The 23,326-nt window shown below is 44.8% G+C and overlaps 1 protein-coding gene across 5 annotated transcripts in view; it reads right to left on the reverse strand.

Annotated features, from left to right (window-relative positions):
* The window catches only part of LOC110520275 (core-binding factor subunit beta), a 34,351-nt gene extending 11,468 nt beyond the window's left edge, over positions 1 to 22,883 (reverse strand). For 2 of the 5 annotated variants that reach the window (XM_021597466.2, XM_036974915.1), the window contains exons 1-4: positions 22,618 to 22,882; positions 22,409 to 22,506; positions 21,752 to 21,838; positions 20,035 to 20,151 (exon numbers count right to left, since the gene is read on the reverse strand). In XM_021597466.2, the coding sequence (XP_021453141.1) occupies positions 20,035 to 20,151; positions 21,752 to 21,838; positions 22,409 to 22,486 (282 nt within the window). In that variant the 5' untranslated portion in view covers positions 22,487 to 22,506; positions 22,618 to 22,882. Of the gene's footprint in view, positions 1 to 20,034; positions 20,152 to 21,751; positions 21,839 to 22,408 lie in introns of all 5 variants that reach the window. The other 3 variants (XM_021597473.2, XM_021597481.2, XM_036974899.1) reach the window with 3 other exon arrangements.
* Positions 22,884 to 23,326: the final 443 nt, after the last annotated feature.

The following is a 23,326-nucleotide window of genomic DNA, read 5'->3' on the forward strand; positions in this document are numbered from 1 at the left end:
ATAACATGGGTAGATTTTCGACACAAAGGCATATATGAGTAACAAGCTGAGACACACAGAGAATAAGACAAAGCTGAGGCAGAGAGGTCTGAACATGTTGGCCCCTGGGTCCTTGTACGTATGTATACACAGAGGAGTAGTGAGAGACATGGTAGATATGCAGACTTAATGAGATACATTAAGTCACACTCAAGGCAGTATGTCTGAGATGAGAGAGAGTGGTGGGGCTGACTAACCAAAGCATACCAGAGTAGTCATAACGGGGCCTTCATACTAGAGAATGTAACAATGCACTTTTACACTTAAGACGCCATGACTCTGTTAAGGCTAGATACTGTATAGGCCTATATGTCCTCCACCAATCAACCACACCCACAGTATAAAGAGCAGGAAGTAGAAGACAGACATGTGCCACCCAGTGTGACATCCTGTTTCCCACGAGGCAGTTCCCTACAGAGCAGAGCACAGGAGACAGACTCGAGGCAGATGTCATATCCTCAGGCAATGTGGAAGTGATCAATTATCAATTCATCCTTTACACTCACCCTGGAGAGTGGGGAGTTACCCTCATCTGCAGTATCTATCTCAGAGACATTAAGGATGTGTGTGTGCGTGTGTGTGGACATGTTTAACTACACTTGTGGGGACCAGAAGTCCTGGGGACATTTTGTTAGTCCCCACAAGGTCAAATTCTATTTATAGGGGGTTTAGGGTTAAGGTCAGAATTAGCGTTTAGGGTTAGAATTAGGTTTAGGAGCTAGGGTTAGTTTTAAGGTTAAGGTTAGGGTTAGGGTACAGGTTAGGGATAGGTTTATGGTTGTACAAGACTGTGTGTGTGTATGTACAGTGCATTCAGAAAGTATTCAGACCCCTTGACTTTTTACACATTTTGTTACGTTACAGCCTTATTCTAAATGGATGAAATATTTTTTTCCCTCATCAATCTACATACAATACCCCATAATGACAAAGTGAAAACAGACTTTCAGACATTTAAAAACACTAACAGAAATACCTTATTTACATAAGTATTTAGACCATTTGCTATGAGACTCGAAATTGCGCTCAGAGGCATCATGTTTCATAAGCAATCGGGGGAGAAGGGCTTTGGACAGGGAGATGACCAAGAACTCGATGGTCACTCTGACAGAGCTCCAGGGTTCCTCTGTGGAGATGGGAGAAACTTCCAGAAGTACCTTCTTATCAGGTGCAGGACAGAAGAACCTATCAAAGAAAAAAAGGAATGCCTGCAACTCTGGAATGTTCTCATGCTGATTTAATCAGACGGACAATAAATATATACCCTTGCCCAAAGTGTAGACACTGTCAGACAAACATTGAGGGCAACACAGCGCCAGCTTTACAGCTGGGGAATGCAGTATTTTTTTTATCTAGGAAACAAATGATCATGAATACATTTGAAAATGAAAAAACAAACACGTGCAGTGTTAGTTGTGGATTCTGTTGGTTTTCTGTCATATACATGGCCAGTCCCACATTGTTGCATTTCTTAAGAGGCTATTTCCTTACAGCCTGGAACAGGGGCTTTATTTACGAGAAGGCCAAGCCTAGACCTTCTCATGCTGCCCTGGGGCGAGGAGGGGGAGCCCAGACCCAGCAGCGTCTCAATGCAGAACAAAAACTCCTCCAGTCGTTACACAAGCACTGCTGAAATGACTTCCACATCTGTAAGAAACTGCATGGCTTTTAAAAAGCACGGCTACATGGAGAGGAAAAATGTGAACGGGAGCACAGAACCGGTCTAACCACAAACTTCCTCTGCAGAAATAGATGTCAACCCCCACATCCCCCACACCCCCGTGACTGACACACGCATACACACAAGCATGCAAACACACGCACACGCACACCCACACACACACACACACACACAAACACACACACACACACACACACACACACACACACACACACACACACACACACACACACACACACACACACACACACACACACACACACACACACGTAACATACCACAGAGGTACATTGTGAATAAAAGTGGCAAACACCCATGATGAAACACCCATGTCTAAACAGGGCAGTGATTGAGTGTGCTGATCTGGATCCAGTGATGCGACTATGGGGTCTGATGGAACCCAGCTAACCCAGACACACTAAACACCTTCTCCAAGAGTCCTAAACCATGACATGAGGACAAAGATGGGAATACAAACACACAACCACTGGTTGGGCCCACAGGCTCTGGCCTGAGAGGTCCACTGTTCACACATCCACACAGGAAATGAGATGAAACCACCACAGCCATGATTTGTGAGACAGACCCAACTGTGGACCAAGTACCTCCATAAAGATGGCCGAAAACACTGGGTGTAAGGGAGCATCCCTGACCTCTAAAACACTGGGTGGAAGGGAGCATCCCTGACCTCTAAACCACTGGGTGGAAGGGAGCATCCCTGACCTCTAAACCACTGGGTGGAAGGGAGCATCCCTGACCTCTAAACCACTGGGTGGAAGGGAGCATCCCTGACCTCTAAACCACTGGGTGGAAGGGAGCATCCCTGACCTCTAAACCACTGGGTGGAAGGGAGCATCCCTGACCTCTAAAACACTGGGTGGAAGGGAGCATCCCTGACCTCTAAACCACTGGGTGGAAGGGAGCATCCCTGACCTCTAAAACACTGGGTGGAAGGGAGCATCCCTGACCTCTAAAACACTGGGTGGAAGGGAGCATCCCTGACCTCTAAAACACTGGGTGGAAGGGAGCATCCCTGACTTCTAAAACACTGGGTGGAAGGGAGCATCCCTGACCTCTAAAACACTGGGTGGAAGGGAGCATCCCTGACCTCTAAAACACAAAAGATTATACAGTATGTAAGACCAGGAATTGCATTTTAGTTAGACTGTTCAAAAAAGTATTATTATTATTATTTGTGTACTTGCTTGACATTTTACTGCATTGTTAGGAGCTAGGTAACATAAGCATTTCACTGCACCCGCTATAACATCTGCTAAACTGTGTATGCGACCAATAAATGCCATAGATGGAGCCACAGGGAGGGAGGACACAGGATACTAGCGTAAAGTCCCAAAGTTAAGTTTGGATTTGATCAACATTCTGCTGTGGTCTAAGCAACAGTATATCATATTAGAAAAGCACACAATGAGTGGGACTGTATACTGCTCTGTGGTCAGTGTGGTGTCCCAGCCCTGACCAGCCCTGGGAGACCCTGACCCCATCCCAGGTCAGCTCCACTCCACTGGGCCACTCCGTCCCTCCCTCCCCTCTACAGCCCAATCACAACTGGCCTGAGGCTGAGCCATCCCATCCCATCCCAGCCACCCTCAGTCTCTCTGTGAGACTATGTGCTTATAAAAGCAGTTGCACAACAATCATGCTCTTAGGGAACGCCTTTGATATGAAAATCAACAGATGCAGGAATGTAGGGACTGGAGATCAATCACTCAATATCACACAGTAGGACAGTGTGAACGGAGGGATGAAAAATCCCATATTTCTGAGGCCTTGTTTCAAATTTGTCAATAACAATCATGTTGGATGACAACAGGACGCTGGCATACTCAGAGGAGAGTGGAGGAAAAGTTGTCTCTTTCAGGCTGTGCCTATGGTGTGTTGGCAGAGCCTTGGCACAGTGGCTGGCAGTGAGCGTGATGCAGCCAGGCACGTTGGCACAGGGCTCCTCATTTAGACACGTGCCAAAAGCTCGTCAGCAGATCTGGATGCTCTCGGGGTAGAAGGAAAACAGAGAGCGCTTAAAAGACAGGAGGAGAGTAGGGCTGCTGTCCCAGCCGCAGGGGGCAGAGGGCAGAGAGCCCGCACACAGAGGACCATTGTCCTCACACACCTCGTGGGTGTTAATATGTGTGAATGTGAGTGTCTGTCTGTCTGTCTGTCCTTCTGTCTCTCTCTCTCTGTTTGTGTGTGTGTGTGTGTGTGTGTGTGTGTATGTGTGTGTGTGTGTGTGTGTGTGTGTGTGTGTGTGTGTGTGTGTGTGTGTGTGTGTGTGTGTGTGTGTGTGTGTGTGTGTGTATGTGTGTGTGTGTGTGTGTGTGTGTGTGTGTGTGTGTGTGTGTGTGTGTGTGTGTGTGTGTGTGTGTGTGTGTGTGTGTGTGTGTGTGTGTGTGTGAATGCAGGTGTGAACACTAACAGCCAACTGATATAACACAGTACTAATTATGATATTAGCAGAAGGAATGCTACATCAATGAGTGTCTGGGACGTGTGTGAGTGTATTATTCACACAGTGAACATGAGTGTGTGAGAGTGACTCAGATCCCACTCAGGGCCTGAGCTCTCTCTCTCACTCTCTCTCTTTCTCTCTCCCTCTGACTATCCCTCCCCCAATCCCTCTTTCTCTCTCTGTGTCTCAGTGTAAGTATGAGGTGGTTCCCCCTGTGGTAAGTGTGTATTTCCAGGCAGTCGCCATGCTGTTTCATGGCTGTTTTGATTCTAATCTCATGGCGCGACACCCTCTGACCCCCATCCACCCATGAGCCTCCACCACAACCCCACAATACTGTGCTCTGGGCAGCAGGGCTACATCTGGGCTCTGAGTCTTCAGGTTCCGATCCACAATCACACATAGACAGATGCCCTTGTTCCCTTCACCTCTCCTCTCCTTTTGCCTCCAGGTCTGTGGAGCCATGCCAGCTGCCTCCCCCGCACCCCTCTCACCCCTTCCCCCTCACCTTGCCCCCTTGCTGGGCTGTGACAGCTGCCTCTGTGACCCCCTGGTGACTCAGCCACCCCCACTGGGCCAGACAGCAACCGGCAGGAAGTGACAAACACACTGGGGCCCAGTTCTGGTACCCTGCCACCTGCCCCCTGGCACCACCACCTCCTCACCACATACTGTAAACTCCCACCCACACAGCCAGCCTTAATTAATGAGCAAAACAGGAGTCACAAACCCCTATATGAACTTAAACTCTCACTGATGCAAGGTCTTGAATAGGTAGAAGTGCCCACACACTAATACTGCCGATGGTAACTAGAGAATAGAAAACCCATACATATAGGCTGAAAATGCCATACTACACAGTGTGAGTGACGTTACCTCTGCCCCTGTGATAACTGGTGTGTGAATGTGTACAGTGTAAGAGTTTGTGAGTAAGGCCCCTCCAGGCCCAAGCCATCAGCCTGCCCCCCTACAGACGAGGACCCAGAGGGGCCGGCTAGGGACTCCTGGTGTGGGAGGGAGAGACCCTACTAGACTGTGCTGACTGACACTCATTGTCTAGAACAACAGATCTACAGCTGCTTCTCAACCTGGCTACCCAACCACCAGCCTATTTCTACACCTCTCCCTCCATCCCTCTATTCCAGTATCTTTATCTGTTCCCTTCCGTCTGCTCAGCTAGATATGGAGAAGCAGGAAGTTCCAGGGAGTTGAGTCAGCACAATTCCCTTACGGGAGCAGTGTGTGCAATCCTGCAATCCTAGTCAGTGCTGAGCTGTTTTTCCAGTATATCCACATCTATGAGCACACACACATCCTTGAGATCCCCCCCCCCCCACACACACACACGCACACACACAAACAAACAGACAGCACAGGTGTGACCAAGTGAGGTGAGACATACATAGAGAAAGCAGGTTGAGCTAGAGAACGCTGCTCTCTGTAATCAGAGGGCGGCTGAAGTTTAACATTTACCCTATTGTTTCAGGCACATATACCCACACAGACCCACACATATACCCAACCCCACCCACACATATACACACCCACATCCACACATATACCAAACCCCACCCACACATATACCCACCCAGACATATACCCATCCACACCCACACATATACCCACCCACACCCACACATATACCCACACAGACCCACACATATACCCACTCACACATATACCCAACCACACCCACAAATATACCCAACCATACCCACACATATACCCAACCACACCCACACATACAGTGGGGAGAACAAGTATTTGATACACTGACCGATTTTGCAGGTTTTCCTACTTACAAAGCATGGAGAGCATGTAAAAATCCAGAAAATCACATTGTGTAATGAATTAATTTGCATTTTATTGCATGACATAAGTATTTGGTATTAATATTAATATTTGGCAGTTCTTGACCAGGTTTGCACACACTGCAGCAGGGATTTTGTCCCACTCCTCCATACAGACCTTCTCCAGGTCCTTCAGGTTTCGGGGCCATCGCTGGGCAATACGGAATTTCAGCTCCCTCCAAAGATGTTCTATTGGGTTCAGGTCTGGAGACGGTCTAGGCCACTCCAGGACCTTGAGATGCTTCTTACGGAGCCACTCCTTAGTTGCCCTGGCTGTGTGTTTCAGGTCGTTGTCATGCTGGAAGACCCAGCCACGACCCATCTTCAATGCTCTTACTGAGGGAAGGAGGTTGTTGGCGAAGATCTCGCGATACATGTCCCCATCCATCCTCCCCTCAATACGGTGCAGTCGTCCTGTCCCCTTTGCAGAAAAGCCTCCCCAAAGAATGATGTTTCCACCTCCATGCTTCACGGTTGGGATGGTGTTCTTGGGGTTGTACTCATCCTTCTTCTTCCTCCAAACATGGTGAGTGGAGTTTAGACCAAAAGGCTCTATTTTTGTCTCATCAGACCACATGACCTTCTCCCATTCCTCCTCTGGATCATCCAGATGGTCATTGGCAAACTTTAGACGAGCCTGGACATGCCTGGCTTGAGCAGGGGGACCTTGCATGCGCTGCAGGATTTTAATCCATGACGGCGTAGTGTGTTACTAATGGTTTTCTTTGAGACTGTGTTCCCAACTCTCTTCAGGTCATTGACCAGGTCCTGCCGTGTAGTTCTGGGCTGATCCCTCACCTTCCTCATGATCATTGATGCCCAACGAGGTGAGATCTTGCATGGAGCCACAGACCGAGGGTGATTGACCGCCATCTTGAACTTCTTAATTGCGCCAACAGTTGTTGCCTTCTCACCAAGTTGCTTGCCTATTGTCTTGTAGCCCATCCCAGCCTTGTGCAGGTCTACAATTTTATCACTGATGTCCTTACATAGCTCTCTGGTCTTTGCCATTGTGGAGTGTGTGGACAGGTGTTTTTTATACAGGTAATGAATGAGTTCAAACAGGTGCAGTTAATACAGGTAATGAGTGGAGGACAGGAGGGCTTCTTAAATAAAAACTAACAGGTCTGTGAGACCCGGAATTCTTACTGGTTGGTAGGTGATCAAATACTTATGTCATGCAATAAAATGCAATAGAATCCACTCACACATATACCCAACCACACCCAAACATATACCCAACCACACCCACACATATACCCAACCACACCCACACATATACCCAACCACACCCACACATATACCCTACCATACCCACACATATATCCAACCACACCCACACATATACCCACCCACACATATACCCAATCCCACCCAACCACACCCACACATATACCCACCCACACATATGCCCACCCACACATATACCCAACCCCACCCACACATATACCCAACCATACCCACACATATACCCAATACCCAACCACACCCACACATATACCCACCCACACCCACACATATACCCAATCCCACCCACACATATACCCATCCACACCCACACATATACCCATCCACACCCACACATATACCCACCCACACCCACACATATACCCAATCCCACCCACACATATACCCACCCACCCACACCCACACATATACCCACCCACACCCACATACAGTGCCTTGCGAAAGTATTCAACCCCCTTGAACTTTGCGACCTTTTGCCACATTTCAGGCTTCAAACATAAAGATATAAAACTGTATTTTTTTGTGAAGAATCAACAACAAGTGGGACACAATCATGAAGTGGAACGACATTTATTGGATATTTCAAACTTTTTTAACAAATCAAAAACTGAAAAATTGGGCGTGCAAAATTATTCAGCCCCGTTAAGTTAATACTTTTTAGCGCCACCTTTTGCTCCGATTACAGCTGTAAGTCGCTTGGGGTATGTCTCTATCAGTTTTGCACATCGAGAGACTGACATTTTTTTCCATTCCTCCTTGCAAAACAGCTCGAGCTCAGTGAGGTTGGATGGAGAGCATTTGTGAACAGCAGTTTTCAGTTCTTTCCACAGATTCTCGATTGGATTCAGGTCTGGACTTTGACTTGGCCATTCTAACACCTGGATATGTTTATTTTTGAACCATTCCATTGTAGATTTTGCTTTATGTTTTGGATCATTGTCTTGTTGGAAGACAAATCTCCGTCCCAGTCTCAGGTCTTTTACAGACTCCATCAGGTTTTCTTCCAGAATGGTCCTGTATTTGGCTCCATCCATCTTCCCATCAATTTTAACCATCTTCACTGTCCCTGCTGAAGAAAAGCAGGCCCAAACCATGATGCTGCCACCACCATGTTTGACAGTGGGGATGGTGTGTTCAGCTGTGTTGCTTTTACGCCAAACATAACGTTTTGCATTGTTGCCAAAAAGTTCAATTTTGGTTTCATCTGACCAGAGCACCTTCTTCCACATGTTTGGTGTGTCTCCCAGGTGGCTTGTGGCAAACTTTAAACGACACTTTTTATGGATATCTTTAAGAAATGGCTTTCTTCTTGCCACTCTTCCATAAAGGCCAGATTTGTGCAATATACGACTGATTGTTGTCCTATGGACAGAGTCTCCCACCTCAGCTGTAGATCTCTGCAGTTCATCCAGAGTGATCATGGGCCTCTTGGCTGCATCTCTGATCAGTCTTCTCCTTGTATGAGCTGAAAGTTTAGAGGGACGGCCAGGTCTTGGTAGATTTGCAGTGGTCTGATACTCCTTCCATTTCAATATTATCGCTTGCACAGTGCTCCTTGGGATGTTTAAAGCTTGGGAAATCTTTTTGTATCCAAATCCGGCTTTAAACTTCTTCACAACAGTATCTCGGACCTGCCTGGTGTGTTCCTTGTTCTTCATGATGCTCTCTGCGCTTTTAACGGACCTCTGAGACTATCACAGTGCAGGTGCATTTATACGGAGACTTGATTACACACAGGTGGATTGTATTTATCATCATTAGTCATTTAGGTCAACATTGGATCATTCAGAGATCCTCACTGAACTTCTGGAGAGAGTTTGCTGCACTGAAAGTAAAGGGGGCTGAATAATTTTGCATGCCCAATTTTTCAGTTTTTGATTTGTTAAAAAAGTTTGAAATATCCAATAAATGTCGTTCCACTTCATGATTGTGTCCCACTTGTTGTTGATTCTTCACAAAAAAATACAGTTTTATATCTTTATGTTTGAAGCCTGAAATGTGGCAAAAGGTCGCAAAGTTCAAGGGGGCCAAATACTTTCGCAAGGCACTGTATATACCCACACATATACCCAACCCCACCCACACATATACCCACCCACACCCACACACATACCCTACCCCACAAATGCTCAGACACAGACACACACTCAGAGACAAGTCTCTGTTCCTCCATCCACACCACCTGCCACAGTGACGGCTGTATTAGACTTGTTGTGCCCCGTGCGCTCACCCATTCTCCTGCCCCTTGTCCCTCCAAGCCCTAAAATTACCCCTAACCACCGAGTCACGACACCCCGGTTATAGTCCCCTAACTGACCCCCCCCTCAAACCCAGTTATAGCCCCCTAACTGACCCCACCCCAAAACCCAGTTATAGCCCCTAACTGACCCCACCCCAAAACCCAGTTATAGCCCCTAACTGCCCTGCATTCACCTGACACCATGCCAGCGCAGAACTCACAAACATACATACAAACAAAGACAGACAGACAGACAGACAGACAGACAGACAGACAGACAGACAGACAGACAGACAGACAGACAGACAGACAGGCTGACTGACTGACTGGCTGGCAGACTGGCAGACAGACTATTCCTCTGATATATGCTCCTAATCAGATAAGAACTGGGCCTGCTAAGCCTGATTATGTTATGCAGTAACACTGACTCATTCAATAAAGCTTCCTCTATTAGGTCATTTTCCCAATTTGATTGTAAAAGTAATACAAATGTATCTGATTGCTTCTAGCTTGCCAATCCAACCAGTGATATAGCTCTACTTTATCAATTATATTTTAAAAAGTGATAAAATGTAATAAAGACCAACCCAGTCTTAGTGATAAGAAAAAGTTGGTCTGTGTCACTTTGTCAGTCAGATTATAAATCAGATTGGTTGTGATGCCACTTGATGGAAATAATTTCTACTTTTATTGGGATTAAGGAATAGGGTAGTTGGGGACACCATGTACACTATGTCAAATCATTTCTCACATGAACACCATACAAAGGATATCCATTTCTCTGTTTTTACAGATGGCTGTTTAACTTAAGTAAATATCATGCAAAGGCAAATCCAGTATTTGGATGAAGTTTCTAACCACAGGAGAATGGGAGAGCAGGGACATACTGCAGGGGCTGCAGGGGAGTCTACAAAACCCCAGAGGACTCTGAGAAGTCACATCAGATAGTCACAGACACTAATATGAACATATATTTTGAATATGGAATTGTTATAATCTAAAAGTAATAAATTAACTACATTTACAACAATAAATGAACAAATTAATAATATACTGGTTAGAATATTTTCATTTCAAAAGAAAGTAATGGCTCGGTTTTCATGGGAAGAGGTGAGGATAGACAAAATAAAGAATCGGCAGGCTTGCCAAGAGCATCTTAAGGGACTTGAATTCTCAGGCACTCTAGCTATACTTGGACCCAAGTCCAGTTTCACATCTGCCATTTTCCCTCTCTGTACAGGAAATACTGGGTTGTAGGTGGGCCCTTGGCCCCTCCCACACAGGCACCCATCACAGTCAGGTTGGAGGCAGAGAGACGGCCCTCCAGGCCAGGTAGCCACCCTTGTCCCCCCCTGCGGCCGGGAGAGAACATAGTTCCTGGAATAGTGACCAGGAATGCAGTCGGCACATACACGCTGTATTTCTCACCTGTGTCCTGACAGTCCTGGAGAATCAAATCCCCAAGCAGGATGCGTCCCTCTCCTCCCTCCTAGACAACGCTGTCTGACTGCTCCCACTCAGTGGGATGTAGGGAGGGTGGGGAGTCTCAGACTTACTTCAGTACAAACATAGACACTGAAGTCTTTCTCCTACTCATCTGGGCTATCCATCCATTACATTTACGGAGGAACAATTTAGTGTAATTCATATTTAATCCCTTCATGAAATGGTGAATAAGGGATCTGCTCAGATGCAACATCACCATCCTGTTAGGTGATTTACAATAGGTCCCCATTTTCCAAACTCCCATGAATCAGAATCAGTTGAGTAATTCCACAGCATCATGGAATGTTTATTACTCTGGAGGGCAAGGTGAAGGGAAAACAAATGAAATCAAATGTTTTAATTGGCAGGAGGAGAGAGAAGGAGAGGAAGGGGTGAGAGTGGTCAACTGCAACACCTCCATCTGCAATGTCATCACTCCTGGTGGAAAAGAGTGATGTCTGCATAAAAAAAAAAAAAAATCAAGAAGTCTAGTAACTCTCGCTATTAGCTAACCCTCAGACTGAGAGATAGATGTTTGAAGACCCTATGGGGTCTGTATGGACCGATGATGTCTCAAACAGCTTTATGGGATGAGAGGCTGTTTGTTGCACATTAACAGCCCTCAGTTTTTATCAGTTTCACATTGTTAATAAAATATGAGCTCATTTAGAAGCGTTGAAAAAACTACTTCCTGGTGCAGAAAGACTCTTCCTCCAGTTATGAGTGAACACACTCTCTATTTTCATTGTGAAATTAACACTGCTACTGTAGGTAGCAGAACCGTAAATGTCACATTTATCCTTAAAAAGTAGTCTTTTGTATTGTTGTATTATTATTATATATTTTATTAACCTTTATTTAACTAGGAAAGTCCGTTGAGAACAAATTATTATTTACAATGATGCCCTACCCCGGAGAAGCCCTAACCCGGACGACACTGGGCCAATTGTGCGCCGCCCTATGGGACTCCCGGTTGTGATACAGCCTGGAATCAAACCAGGTCTGTAGTGACGCTTCTAGCACTGAGAAACAGTGCCTTAGACCGCTGCGCCACTCGGGGGCCCAACCAGAGCTCCACTGTTTCATTTTACTGTAAGATTAACATTTTCAGGAAGCCATGTGACATTCAGTATATTTGTACCCCACAATAAAGCGTGGGAGTGGTCATTGATCTGATGCCTGGGATAAAGGAAGTGGAAATTTGAGCTGGGAGCTATAATGAAAACCCTATGGCAAAAATAGAGGCAGGAGTATGATTGACTAGTGCTGGGAAAAACAAAGCTTCTCTTTCCCCAGCAGAGACAGTTCTGTCCCAACAGGCAGTCAAAAGAGGAGCATTTCTGTTAAAAAAAAAACATTCAACAAAAGGACATGGCATAGCCAAGGACACAAAGAACCCCTCTTTTTAACAAACATCAAACAATCAACATCAGATGAGAGGAACACGAGGAAAGCTCAGTGAACAATGGGCATGACAGAGCAGCATGAATCAATTAGTGGGCTCACTTTGATGATGTCATTGACAAGTCATCTGCCAGTGGAGCGGCTTCCGTTTGAGGGAGATGGAAACAACAGCCCCCACCGCAAAACGAGCCCGACCACTGCGCTCCTCACAGAAATGCTCGTCCATCATCCTCCCTCCACCCTGGCCTTTGCCCAGTCGCCTCTCTCCTCATCAGTGTCAGGAGTGAGGGCTGATGCCTCCCTACCCCCTCCCCCATCATACACACATTACTACCAGGTTCACTTCAGCTAGACTTGAGTATAAACTACATTAACTAAATATGGAGTAACTACAGTAGCTTTATGACATTAAGTTCATAACCTTTACACTTAGCAACCAACTAATGTGCATTGTGTGGCTCCATGAGATAATTCAGAGCCCCTCCCAAACACCACACCCTGCTTCATGTTGGGGCCGAAGATGGGAGAGATTCATCTGCTCCTCATTTTTCCCCCTTCAATAACCACCAGCAGCAGCAGCGAGCTGTCCCCACTCTCTGGCTCTGTAACAGGGTTAACTGTCAAGCTGTTCCCCCTATCTGGCTCTGTAACAGGGTTAACTGTCAAGCTGTTCCCCCCTCTCTGGCTCTGTAACAGGGTTAACTGTCAAGCTGTTCCCCCTCTCTGGCTCTGTAACAGGGTTAACTGTCAAGCTGTTCCCCCCTCTCTGGCTCTGTAACAAGGTTAACTGTCAAGCTGTTCCCCCCTCTCTGGCTCTGTAACAGGGTTAACTGTCAAGCTGTTCCCCACTCTCTGGCTCTGTAACAGGGTTAACTGTCAAGCTGTTCCCCCTCTCTGGCTCTGTAACAGGGTTAACTGTCAAGCTGTTCCCCCCTCTCTGGCTCTGTAACAAGGTTAACTGTCAAGCTGTTCCCCCCTCTCTGGCTCTGTAACAGGGTTAACTGTCAAGCTGTTCCCCACTCTCTGGCTCTGTAACAGGGTTAACTGTCAAGCTGTTCCCCCTCTCTGGCTCTGTAACAGGGTTAACTGTCAAGCTGTCCCCCCCTTTCTGGCTCTGTAACAAGGTTAACTGTCAATCTGGCGCCATAAAGCTCAAGACCATGTTTTGTGGTACATGACCCGTCATTAATATGGAGATTGGCTCCGTAAGTGCAGTGCTAAACACATACATACATACATATATACGCACACACACAATACACAGACACACAAACACACTGGCTGGTCTTGGGAACAAGCTTTAACACCAAACTATTAAAACTCCAATTCCTGTGGTGACGCCTCTGACTGAAGTCCCTTTCATAATGGATTCATTTACTCTGAATCTTCCCTGTGCTATCTGCCCCGAGCGAACATTCTTACATCCAGAGACAGGCCGAAAATTTATAGTCTGCTGCCTCGGTATGGCTCCACGTTAAGGGCCTGCTCTCTGTCTCTCTCTCTCTCTCTCTCTCTCTCTCCCTCCCTCTCTTTCTCTCTCTCTCTCTCGCTCTCTCTCTCTCTCTCTCTCTCTCTCTCAGTTCTGGCCCCATGTCAGACAACAACACACCTACACAATCCCACTATGCATTACTGCTGTAATACCAGCAGAAGTGACTTTCACATTTACCAGGCCATAGCTGAAAGGTTTACCAGGCTGTAGCTGAAAGGTTTACCAGGCTGTAGCTGAAAGGTTTACCAGGCTGTAGCTGAAAGGTTTACCAGGCTGTAGCTGAAAGGTTTACCAGGCTGTAGCTGAAAGGTTTACCAGGCTGTAGCTGAAAGGTTTACCAGGCTGTAGCTGAAAGGTTTACCAGGATGTAGCTGAAAGGTTTACCAGGCCGTAGCTGAAAGGTTTACCAGGCTGTAGCTGAAAGGTTTACCAGGCCGTAGCTGAAAGGTTTACCAGGCTGTAGCTGAAAGGTTTAGGAGTCATTCTATGACTTTCTTCGTGTATTTGTGCTTTTAGCTATTAACACAATATAATAGAGCAGCAGCACACTCTGGAGGGTCTGTAACAAGGGGACTATATCAGGAGCTCTCCCCCAATCAGTGGGCAAACCCAACCTTCTGGCATGGCTTCTGGATGGACCCAATTTCTGCTTTGCATAAAAGGAAACCACACACAAGCTCTACAGATGAACAGAGCAGAGGGGGAGCAGGAGAGAGGGGAATATGGAGAAGAGGCCAAACACCAGATCTCTTAAACCCTTACAGCTGAACCCCGCTCCAAAACCCTAAAAGTCTCCAATTTCAACAAGATTGAGTTAAAGTTGAGGAGTGTTCATATATAAGAGCAGTGGCGACCCGTATTTCAGGGCAGGAGGGGCAAAACTCGGAATTGTAAGTCGGGAACTCGGGCCTCTTTCTAGAGCTATGACCTGAAGATCACTGACATCATCATGATTCGACCTTGTTTTTTTTCAGAGTTCCCATTTGTCTTAAAAGCAACATAAATGCAGAGAATGCCAGACTTTGATGACAAAGTTTGATGATAAAATTTGCCCACGTAGGACCACCGCGCAACCTTCCTGTTCAAGTGAGCACAGCACAACAAGGTGAGTCCAAAATGTCTTGTATGCTGCATAAACTATGTAATATGCCAGGGAGATATGTATACTGTAGCTAAGAAAGTAATACTAAGTGTATGTTGTGTAGTAAGCTGTTAGTAGCCCATGTGCCTCACCCTAATAATTTGGTCCCGTTTCCCCTCCTAATTTCACCTACTGTTCTGACTTGGTGGTGTACATGTAGCCTATAACCTGCTTTAGAGAAATGTAATCATTGAATATTGTAAGAGCTTTCATTGTCTGCTTATATGCCCCCTTTATTTATCCTACGGTTCTGACTTGGAGTACAGGGAGAACACTGTAAGAACAGCACATGTTCTGAATTCTGTCGCTGTACGTTTCAAAAGTGCTGAACAAATAGTTATATTGACTACGTCCATCCTAGCTCGCTCATTAATGTCTTAATCAAAATTACAGATTGCCTCTTATCCACTTGTCGTTCCTTTATGCCATAGTTTGTACATCTCAATTGTCAGTAGAAACCACATTTGTTTAAAACCTCTTAAGGATCAAAGGTGTCCCTATACTGGGACAGTTGTTGCTTACGTGCGGTAAGGTGACTAGAATGACGTTGTAAATAACAGCAAACTTTCCAGGACATAGACATGTCTTATATGGACAGAAAGCTTAAATTATTGTTAATCTAACTGCACTGTCCAATTTACAGTAGCTATTACAGTGAAAAAAATACCATGCTATTGTTTGAGGAGAGTGCACAACAACAGCAAACTTGTATCATGGCAACTGGTTTGATACATTCACCTCTGAAGGTAAATAATGTACTTACATTCAATTATCTTGCTCTGATTTTTCAGGGGGTTCCAGAGATTAAATGTAGCATAGTTTTGTTTGATAAAATCCATTTTTATATTCAAATGTAGGACATGGGTTCCTACATTTGGGTATGTTATATTAGATGAAAATGAAAAAAAGGGTCCGATCCTTAAGAGGATCAACCATATCAGCCATGTTCTTTTTAAAGGCAGTAAATGAGGCTGAATGAACTGTTTCGCTGCCAGACAAGGCTCCACTGATAGCCAGGTGTAGCAGTGGTAAGGTGTTGGGACTGCTGTTGGGACAGCTTTATGTAGGCCCTAACAGTTTGTGGGCACCGTTTGTCACCGTTATAGTGCAATTAATGTATTGTTTAGTGTTGTGTTGTGTAGTGGCTTTTCTGGCATGCATACCCCAATTTTAGTTTCTGTTTACCCCACCAGGATGTACATGCTAAAATCGCCACTGTATAAGAGTCTGTATTGCCTTCTCTCTCTGTTAGAGTAAAAACCCTATTACATCAAATGGGCAGGACTTCAGTCCAGGTACTCACTGTACTCTGTGTATAGAGGTTCTTGAAAAATATATTCTTCAATCCCATGGTGAGTCATCAGTATCCATGGAGTTCCATTACAACAAAGCACCAATGGAGGATCTTCATCAGAGACCCACTACCTCTCTGAGCTCTTGTCTGAGCTAAGCTAACTTCACTTGGAGCAGATTAATAATTTACTGAGACACAATGAATCATCCCCCTCCTCCTGTCTGCTACTGTAGCAGTTCAAACACTCTGCACTTCTGCTGCCTGTCACAGTAAGAAGGCCTGATTTAAGGACTCTACTCCACTGGCCTTCTCTCAATGTTCCTGTGGCAGTTATACAACTTCCTGTTCTGCTCTGTGAATTTTGAACAGTATGCTGCTGTGTATTCATTTCTGTCTGATGATCCTCTAAAGGCACTGTTAGCTATCATTTGTCCCTCCAATCTAATGAATTTAAGGTTGGACTTGTATGGCCATGACTCAGAGTCAGAGTCCATGACCATTAGGGCAGTGTGGATGATTCATGGGACTGACCAGTGACCCGGTACGAGGCAGTCCACTACCGGGAGCCCCTGGCTGGGACAGGGTTAACTGCTCCTCCTCGGTCCCTGCTAGCTACCGCTAAAATTAACCTCCCACACAGCTGGTTCCCATTAGCCTGTAGTGACACTCGGAGCCTGTACTTAAGTTCTACTGCGGGGGCTCCAGTGGAGCAGGGCTCACCGCCCCACTCAGATAATACTACTGTCCCCCGCCAGCGGCCAAGTTTAAACTGGCCCCGTTCCGCTGGCACCGCCTGTGTTTTCAAATGAGGGAGGAGGAGAACGAGGGGGTGTGGGGGAAGGATGGAGAAACGCAATGGTTTATTCACTCGCGCACGAGAGAGAAATGAGAGAGAGACCTAAAAAGCGAGTGAGAGAGTGACCAGAAGAGAAAAATCGAGACCGAAAGAGAGACCAAGAGAGAGTGAAAGTGAGAAAGAGAGTGAAAGAGAGAGAAAAAGAGAGTGAGAGAGACAAGAAGAGAGAGAGAGTGAAAGAGAGAGAAAAAGAGATTGAGAGAGACAAGAAGAGAGAGAGAGAGTGTGAGAGAGAGGGAGAGGGTCCCAGAGAAAGGAGACAGACAGAGACAGCGAGTCCCTGGGCTCACACTGGGCTGGGGTTGGTTCTGACTCCATCAATCAAAAACGGCAAGACCCATAAAATCACTCCCTTTTCATGGAAAGATTATTATAACTGTTCCCTATTCATCTGTTACTCTGGACTGGCGTTGGGTGGCGGTGAGGAGAGAGCTGTATGCTATATGCTCTTTATGGACCTCACACTTCAACTGGTCATAAGGGGATCATGCCATAGTGAGACATGGCTGATGTATCTATAGGCTACACCTGGACAGTTCCCTCATGAAAACAGCTTGGCCAGGATGCTTTGCCAAATCATACAGTGCAGATTCCACTAGCTAAAGGACTTCAATATTTCACCTCTACAATTTTCTATTTTATTTCAGACTTTTTACAATTGATTCAATTCATAGAGCAACAGCCTGTTGACCTGGAATATTTCAGTAACATTTCACATTTCCTCTTCCGACCCCACGGCACACACTTTCACTTTCACTGCAGACATTCTTTGGGGTTTTCATTCAGTCTGTTAACATCTCCTAGCCAGGCAGTGTGAGATGTGTTTGTGTAAAAGGTTAACAATCAGAGTAATTAAGAGCAGAGGTTGCAGCGTACGCAACATCTCTTCCAGCCTGACACCACTGGTCTGCAGGGAGTTAGAGAGAGGGAGAGAGGGAGGGATGGGGGGGAGCCCAGAGAAAAATCAGACATTCTCCAAATAAGTTCCACCTCAGTTCCTAAAGATAAGTATTCATGTCAACGAGCAGAGCAGCAGCACCTGCCTAGGGATTTACTCCCTAAATGAAGAAGCCTGATGACTACACAGCATTGTGGAAAGGGTCGAGTTAAAAATCCAAACTAATAATTGAGCCCTGTTCTCCAATGTTGCAACATGAGAATACGACGCGTGCTGATAGTTCACTGGATACTGAAATGTTGATGGAGGGGGTAAGTATGTGTGTGTGTGTGTGTGTGTGTGTGTGTGTGTGTGTGTGTGTGTGTGTGTGTGTGTGTGTGTGTGTGTGTGTGTGTGTGTGTGTGTGTGTGTGTGTGTGTGTGTGTGTGTGTGTGTGTGTGCGTGTGTGTGTGTGTGTGTGTGTGTGCTTCAGTGAAAGTGTGTGTACGGTGACAGTGCTGGTGTGACTGGGAGCTCCGTGGGGTTTATGTTGGATGCGGAGGGGCAGAGGGACGGAGGGCCCAGGGCTCATTAAAGCTGCATGGCCCTGAGCCTGCTAGAGGTGACAAGGGATAGGATTACTATCAGGCCCTGCCCCAGACACCCATCGCCTCATCTGTAAAGTGCCCGGCATGCCTGACAACTCCCCGTCACGCCTTTTTAAATAATTAACGGGCAAAGATTAGTCCGTCAGCCTTGGGCCGAAAGGTCCATCGATTTCCCAAGGATGCATTTTTAATGAGCACATTTCAGCGAGGCACTGTCCGTGAACAGGGGCCTCTGGCACACCATACGTACGGCAACAACTACGAGGTCTCCAGGGGACCAAATGAATACACAAACAAAACAGTAACAAAAAATACAATCCTTCTAAACACTGCACCATTAAAACAAAGGTGTCAAGGGGGAATTCAAGTTTTAAGACTCCATATCTAAACTTTTGGTAAGTAATTTTTATCTAAAATGTTATCGCTTTAGGTCATCTTTATACAATGACTAGTAAAATGTTCAGGGCTAAAAGATTGAGCATTTCCATAGTTTTATTGAGGTCTCTCTGGGAAATGGAAGGGGTGTGATCAGACAGGGGTGTTTAATGGTTCAGATAATCAATTTATGACCCACTTTATTCGGTTCTTGGGTGACACTAACAGAGTTGGCAGGACCTGGAGAAAGGCCCATGGGCTGTCAGGTGTCATGGCTATATCACCTTAACACGCCTGTAGTAGGATCTGAATCACAGGAGTAGCAAGGCTTTACTATATAATTACTAGAAATATATTGTACTATACTATTATTATATGATTACTATAGGATTGTATTTCTATGGTTGGAACATTGTCACCATCTTCCATCCCTATGGCTTTGAAAGAAACCACATACTGTAGTCGTGTATTCATTGAGTTGGTAGATTGTGTTGGAATTACAGAAAAATGGGCATGTTTAAAAAAGAAACAAAAGTAGGAACAGTGAAATATTTAATTGAGGATAAAGGTGTTTTTTTTAGTGGATGGCAGGGCAGGGTGATGTTTAGCGTGCTCCATGTGAAGCGATAACATCTTACAGAAAGCCTAGAGTTTATCCCAACCAGAGAACATATCACTCTGAATCAACAGCCTGCATTCAATCAAACTGTCGTGAGATTCAACCTCAATGTTGAGTGAAAAATGCTAGGAATACCTCAATGCCCATACCAAGCTGTTTACGGATCATTATTGTGTGGTTACATGAGTTTACAGAAATGCCAGGGAAATAAAAAGAGTGTCATGGATGAGTACGTCAGAGACAAATCGTTAAGAGGTTAACCTAAATCACCTCTCAAGAGAGATGAACAGATGAGATTAGAGAGAGGAGAAAAGAGAAGAGAGAATTAGAGAGAAAAGAAAAGAGAGAGATGTCAGGATTACCTTTCCCGTCTCCCGATCAAAGTCCACATACTCTCGTGTGGGCGTCTGCCTCTGCTCCCCGTGCAAGTTGGCTGGGAAGAACTGCAGCGAGAGGTTGGTGCCCGTCGCCACAAAAGCCTTTTAGAGGAAAATCAATACAAACAGGATCAGAACGCTGGGCCCGAGCATAAATTATGCAGCCCGTCATTTCTATTTCACATCAGAGAGACGAGTGCCTGGAGCCTGGAGCCAGGGCTCCCAACACTCAGAGAAACAGGGAAAAAACACAAGAGTCATCATTTTCTCTATTTGAAGTATAGAGTTACGCACATCTGATTCTATTTTACCAACACAATGTTGGAATACTGGGCTATAGTGAACTGACGTTAGGAAAGACAGAGAGACTGAAGGAGAGGGAGATGGAGTGAGTGAGAGATAGGAGGAATACAGTAAGAAACACAGGACAAGAACATCAATAATAGTTTAAAAGCCGACCCTGCACTGACACTAATGACAAATGGCCTATGATTCATTTTCATATCATTTATTCAATTAGGCTTTTTACATTACTTGGCTTTCCAATGATTCCAGGCTCCCTGTGCTTGGTTGATGTCATGGAATTTACTGGCATATAGACAAAGATTTAAAACAACTGAGCTCCAAATATGGACACAATGTTTTGTATTGTTTTCATAGCATTACCTCAAACATAATATAGGAAAAAAACAACACAGGCAGAATGCACACAACATATACTAACACAAAATACAGTGTCATTACCATGTCATTACTAAGGCTATAGGAACATAGCACATGTTCATAATAAAAGTAATACAACTATTGTGTATTCCTATTCTGCCTTATTGAATTAACAAAGTCCTTTGCATTTATTTAATTTACTCAAATCTGAGGTACAGTGATGATAATTTCTAATGTCTTTCTCGGTCGGAATAATTGCATTTTGAAATAGACACACTCGGGTGAATGGTAGGGTTTGGACAGACAGCGGAAGTAACATATCAAACAATTGCCATAATGCTTCAAAATACTTCAATCACAGAAAATAACTGATTACAGGTAGGCCTAGTCACAATGTTATTATTGTGAATATCTTTTCGAATCTGTTTGTCTGAAAATGAAATTGAATTTGGATACACTACCTTGTCACTTTATTATTTCATGCCATAATCAGACTCAACAAGAGTGTAATTTTAGGCTACTCTAAGAATAAAAGTGTTAGGCATACATAAAATGAATAGTACATTTTACTTTATTACAGCACATACAGTAGACAACGTGAAAATATTAGGACTGAAAAAAGGAGTGAGAAGAGGGGCCGTTTTAAGTAGCCACGGGCAAGCCCGCCAGCCCAGCTCTGTCCTGACTTCACTCATTGTCAAATGGCCATGTCGGGTTTCTCTCCTCAAAAGATTATTGAGACAGAGGCAGACCTTAATAGCCTTGTCTGTAGGATACACAGGCTTATGGCATTTCTGGACAGTGAACTAATCATATTATAATATAATGTCATTTTAGTGAAATGAATGTTAAGAGGATGTTTTTGTGTAGTTTGTCAGAGAATAAAGGAGGAAGTAATGTTTTGGCTGATGTAAAATGTCTAGTTCCGGTTGTCTATTTACGCAAAAATATTGACATAAACCCAAGGTTAGTGTAATGATGTCTGATTATAGTGTTATTATCTCAAGAATTGTATGCTGAACAGAAATGGTTTACTCACTATTTCTGAACGACCGTCCCTACAAGCGGTGTGAAACCTGGCTTGCCTCTCCTCATGCGGTCTGTCTCGGAACCCTGTGTATTTTATCTGAAAATATGAAGGATCAAATACATCAATAAAGTTAATCTCAGAGAAGAAAAAAAACACATTAAAAATAATAAACTTTACTGTGAATCTCATTGATCATGGTTCACGTTCAAGATTTTGAATTTGAGACACCTTTCTTTTTATGAAGTCTAAGTGTCCCGAGGCATCAAATAAAATTCACTCAAATTCATCTCCATTTAGTCCTTTGAAATGATAAATTATGGGAAATGATTGTAAACTACATTAGCCACGAGTCAGACAACGTAAATGTCAGAGCATCGGGCTGAGGTGATACGCGACTCAGATGAGTTGACAGACTTACAACAAACCAAAACGAAACACAATTTCATAACTGTCTCCTTCCTCTTTTTTGAAAAGTGTATTTAGACATTAAAATATGAAAAAACGTATCACATAAAATCCACAGTGCTTTCATATTGATATTTGGAAAACATCCCTATCTTTCAGTAAAAGGCTAGAGTTGGGTCTCTATCAGCGCAACGTGCATTTCCACGTTATGAGCTACTTTGTTTCGCCACCAGATAAAATGTATCCAATGAATAGACTTGCCTCGCACTCCCGACTGAGTTTCCTGAAGAACTCTTCGTTTTCAAACTTGCTCCTTTGATCCGGGACCACCCGAGGCATCTTGAAGCTTTGCTGATAAACTTTTGTTAATATTAATTGTTTGTGAGAAAGAAAAACCTTTGCAATACTGATTTTATTCTCTTCCGTCTTTTTTGATGGGGTGTGTAGCAATGTGCTAATGTAATATTTACCTTATTGTAAGCAGGGTGGTGATCTCTCCCTGCTCTCAAGTCGGAACTACTGAGCGGTCAGTCTCTGCCACTGCAATGGATTAGGCTCAATTTCGCAATTGGCTATAATTCCCTTTCACCCTGAAGCGTATGATCCCTGTCCACTGACAACAAACGCCCGCTCTCTCGACTTTATCAGTCGAGCTGCATGGTTCTGAGTTACTTCCTGGCTCCTCGGAGTCCGACTTCTGACTGTACACCCAAAATACTCCCCCCATTCACAATTCTCCTCACTACTGATCCCTAGTGCGCAAGCGTATAACTCACCAACACTTCAGAGAGCAAGAGCTTTTATGCTATGTATGCGTCCATGTCTCATGTTCCTTAGCCCAGAGACAGACAAAACAAATTACATCTCTCTTTGTAAATTGGTTGGACCATAAGCCTACTTCATGAATAACTTTTTCCATAGGCATAAGACTTTTGGAAAAAGACAAATCTTCTGAAACTCTGCAATTACACAAGGCTCATTTTTTGATGGGAGGCACATGAAAAGGCATATATGAAAGTAGCCTAATGTCTTAGAAAATTAGAATTTGCTGCATGTAAAGCTTATGTTTTGAAAACTTAGTCCTCTCCTTATATCAATCAAGGCCAAGGGCAGCACCCTCTTGGTGATAATTGGGACTGTTGAGACACTGTGATCTACAACCCCCCTGCTCTCTCTCTC

Source organism: Oncorhynchus mykiss, chromosome 1 (genome assembly GCF_013265735.2).
Source record: "Oncorhynchus mykiss isolate Arlee chromosome 1, USDA_OmykA_1.1, whole genome shotgun sequence".
Taxonomy (NCBI): domain Eukaryota; kingdom Metazoa; phylum Chordata; class Actinopteri; order Salmoniformes; family Salmonidae; genus Oncorhynchus; species Oncorhynchus mykiss.